The sequence below is a fragment of the Lampris incognitus genome, chromosome 17 (assembly GCF_029633865.1).
Source record: "Lampris incognitus isolate fLamInc1 chromosome 17, fLamInc1.hap2, whole genome shotgun sequence".
NCBI classification, from domain to species: Eukaryota; Metazoa; Chordata; class Actinopteri; order Lampriformes; family Lampridae; genus Lampris; species Lampris incognitus.
Window position 1 is genome coordinate 2,927,110 of NC_079227.1, and position 3,029 is coordinate 2,930,138.

General features: G+C 43.3%; 1 protein-coding gene across 2 annotated transcripts; it reads left to right on the plus strand.

The window, feature by feature from the left end:
- Positions 1-134: 134 nt before the first annotated feature.
- On the plus strand, positions 135-1,979 carry LOC130128094 (NHP2-like protein 1). 2 transcript variants are annotated; one of them, XM_056297807.1, is made up of 4 exons: positions 135-239; positions 473-528; positions 674-794; positions 1,525-1,979. In XM_056297807.1, the coding sequence occupies exons 2-4, from the start codon at positions 526-528 to the stop codon at positions 1,785-1,787; spliced, it is 387 nt and encodes a 128-aa protein (XP_056153782.1). In that variant the 5' UTR covers positions 135-239; positions 473-525; the 3' UTR covers positions 1,788-1,979. The 2 variants fall into 2 exon arrangements, with proteins under 2 accessions (XP_056153782.1, XP_056153781.1); XM_056297806.1 differs by lacking the exon at positions 135-239 and having other exon boundaries at positions 348-528.
- The last annotated feature ends 1,050 nt before the right edge of the window (positions 1,980-3,029 follow it).

The window sequence follows — 3,029 nt, forward strand, 5'->3', positions numbered from 1 at the left end:
CAGACGGAGTGACCTACCCAGCATTCTTAGCGCCCTGCATCTTCTTCCTTTATTGATCGTTCCCTTTTAGCTGAGTGTTTAGAATATATTCCGAACCAGGGCGCCCCCTGCTGCCATGGAGAACGAGGGAAGCCGCGGAGAGAAAGGAGTTTGAACGCGTGAGAGAGAAAGAAAGAGAGGTTGCAGCGCTAAACGGGAAGCTACAGGAAGGCTCGTGTCAGCGGAGGAGCATCGGGGAGGTGATATGACCCAAATTCGGACTTCTAAACCAAAAACAAACCCATTTCCTGTCTCAAATTGTTTAGGTCACCAGTACGCATGCGCGTTGCCTCACACGTGTAGTTCGCCGCAAGTGTCTTTGAATGGAGTAGGATTCAACAATAAATTCGGAGTTCGGATTTCAACAATAAATCCATAGTTTTATTAAAACAAGCATAGCAGTATATATATAAATATTTCATTTCATTTACAGATTAAAGACAAAAGTCCTCCGTGAAGCATTTCGCCGAGAGGACCATAATCACAATGGTAAGTGTTGTGGGTGGCCGGCTGGTGTGATCCAGAAGGCAAGCGAAGGTTTAACGGTTCTTTGTTGTCTATTAAAGGTGTGAAGTGCTGTACAGCGGGTGGAGTTGTGTATTAATACTCATAGAAACGCTGATCTGTCTGACAGACTGAAGCTGAGGTGAACCCCAAGGCCTATCCTCTGGCAGACGCCACCCTGACTAAAACCATCCTGGATCTGGTGCAACAAGCCTCCAACTACAAACAGCTAAGGAAGGGGGCCAATGAAGGTGAGAGTAAAACATGTGCTCCACTTTCATGTATAGCACCACCTCCATTTATTATCCCACTGATGTTCAAACCTAACCCAGGCAGTCAGTCTTAACACGACTACGCCTTATGCAGGCTGCTGAATGGGCCACCGCACACTTTTTTAAAATTCCATCAAAGGTTATACACACAACACTATGCAAACAATAGAAACAAATACATTTAATAGTTTGCTGAACATATTTTGTGAACTTCACAGTGCTACAAAATACGTAGGTAACAAAAGTAAAATTAAATACCAAGTTCTTTGGTTATAATTGATTTGGTTTGTACAGCTTTAGGATTTTTACGTGTTTGACACTACAGGGAAGCCTCAAAGATGAATATCATATAGATTTTTTTAAAAGTTGACGATGTACATTTTGTCTGAGTCTATTTGACTATTTTACACCAAATGAAGCGTTTTCAATAGTCCCTCATAGGTGACCATTTATTTTGGTATTTATAGTTATTTGTCATTCCATAGGATTCTACTCTGCATTTTCAAAACGAGTGAGTTAAGTTATTACAGAAGCACTCACACTGAATATTAACGTAAATCAATGTTTAAGCATATGTGTGTGTGTGTGTGTGTGTGTGTGTGTGCACATGCATGTTTGTTGTGGTTTAAAAGTGGACATCGTTACACTGTTAGTTGTACAGTGTAGGACAAAAGACAGGTAATTGCATCTTTACTGTCTTCCATCACAGCCACCAAGACGTTGAACCGAGGTATTGCCGAGTTCATTGTGATGGCTGCTGACGCCGAACCTCTGGAGATCATTCTCCACCTGCCGCTGCTCTGCGAGGACAAGAACGTCCCCTATGTGTTTGTCCGGTCCAAGCAGGCGCTGGGCCGGGCCTGCGGCGTGTCCCGGCCCGTCATCGCCACATCGGTCACCATAAAGGAAGGCTCCCAACTCAAACCCCAGATCCAGTCTGTGCAGACTTCCATAGAGAGACTGCTGGTGTGACGACGTGGTACTGATGACGGTCCAGCCTCTGGTGGAAGAAGCTACTTAGGAAACTGTCAGTCTTTTTGATAAAGTCACGATAAATCTACCTGCTTTGTTTTTTAGAAACATTTTAATTCTTTGAAATTGGTCTATTTCAGTGTACCAGTTTGTCAAGTCTTTTCCTGATGTTTTGTAATAAAACATGATTTCTTCTGAATATTGTGGCCTTGCTTCCACGCCTATGTGCTTACCTTATGTTGAATATGTTTCTCATTCCCTATTCCAATATTTCCAAGTAATCAGCAGTTGGGTAGAAATCACTGTGCAAGTCAAAGGTTATTCAGCAGCGAATAAAGCGAGAGCCATGCTGACCTGCAGGCCGCAGTCTCAAACTACTTGCTTTGCTCTGCAGGTTGGTGAAGGTTTATCCCTTTGGTAAATGGCTCTTAGGTTGGTTTGTTTGTTTGTTTAAGATGGCAGCAGCTATTCTCCCCGCGGTCCACACAGTTTACTTTTCTTTTGAACTTTTTACTACTTTATTGATGCTCGTGGGGAAATTCTTCCTCTGCATTTAACCCATCCTAGCTGTGTAGCTAGGAGCAGTGGGCAGCCGCCGTGCAGCGCCCGGGGACCAGCTCCAGTTGGTCTTGCCGTGCCTCGGTCAGGGACACAGACAGGAATATTAACCCTCACATGCACGTCTTTTTGATTACATTTTTAATTGGTTTACATGGTGACAATACAAAACACATTAACACTTCTCGTCACAATACATTACTATAACACATCGTAATGCACGTCTACTGTAAATGAAACAATAAGAGCTGATCCATGTAACACAAAGAAAATCCCCTGATCTTCTATGAATCTTCCATTCAATGGAGAGAAATTGCATAAAAATTGTACCTACAGTGGTACTTTTTTTTGTTTTTGTTTAGTTTCCAGCTCTCGCTGTCTGATCACATCCAGCAGGAAAGAACTTCCAATCCTGTTGTCCACTGGTCAATCTTTTTAACTGGTTTTTATTGAACCGGAAAGTTTTACCGAGCTTTTAGTCGGAGGAGCAGCAGCTTCATTAAACTGCGACAGCGTCAGTCCACCTGGAGAAGGTCCACTCTGGCCATCAGCAGAACTTGGAGTGGAGACCTTTGTTGCTTTTGAGGGATAAGAGAATATGAGGCCTGGCTCAGTAGTTCAGATTTTCCTTCAGATTTTTCATGTCGAGCAGTCCACTCAAACACCTTGTGGTGCTGAAGCAGC

Bases quoted from the DNA above. Each gene is read 5' to 3' on its own strand.
- LOC130128094 (XM_056297807.1), top strand. The intron at 795-1,524 runs GTGAGAGTAAAA...CTTCCATCACAG, and splicing joins AAGGAAGGGGGCCAATGAAG to CCACCAAGACGTTGAACCGA.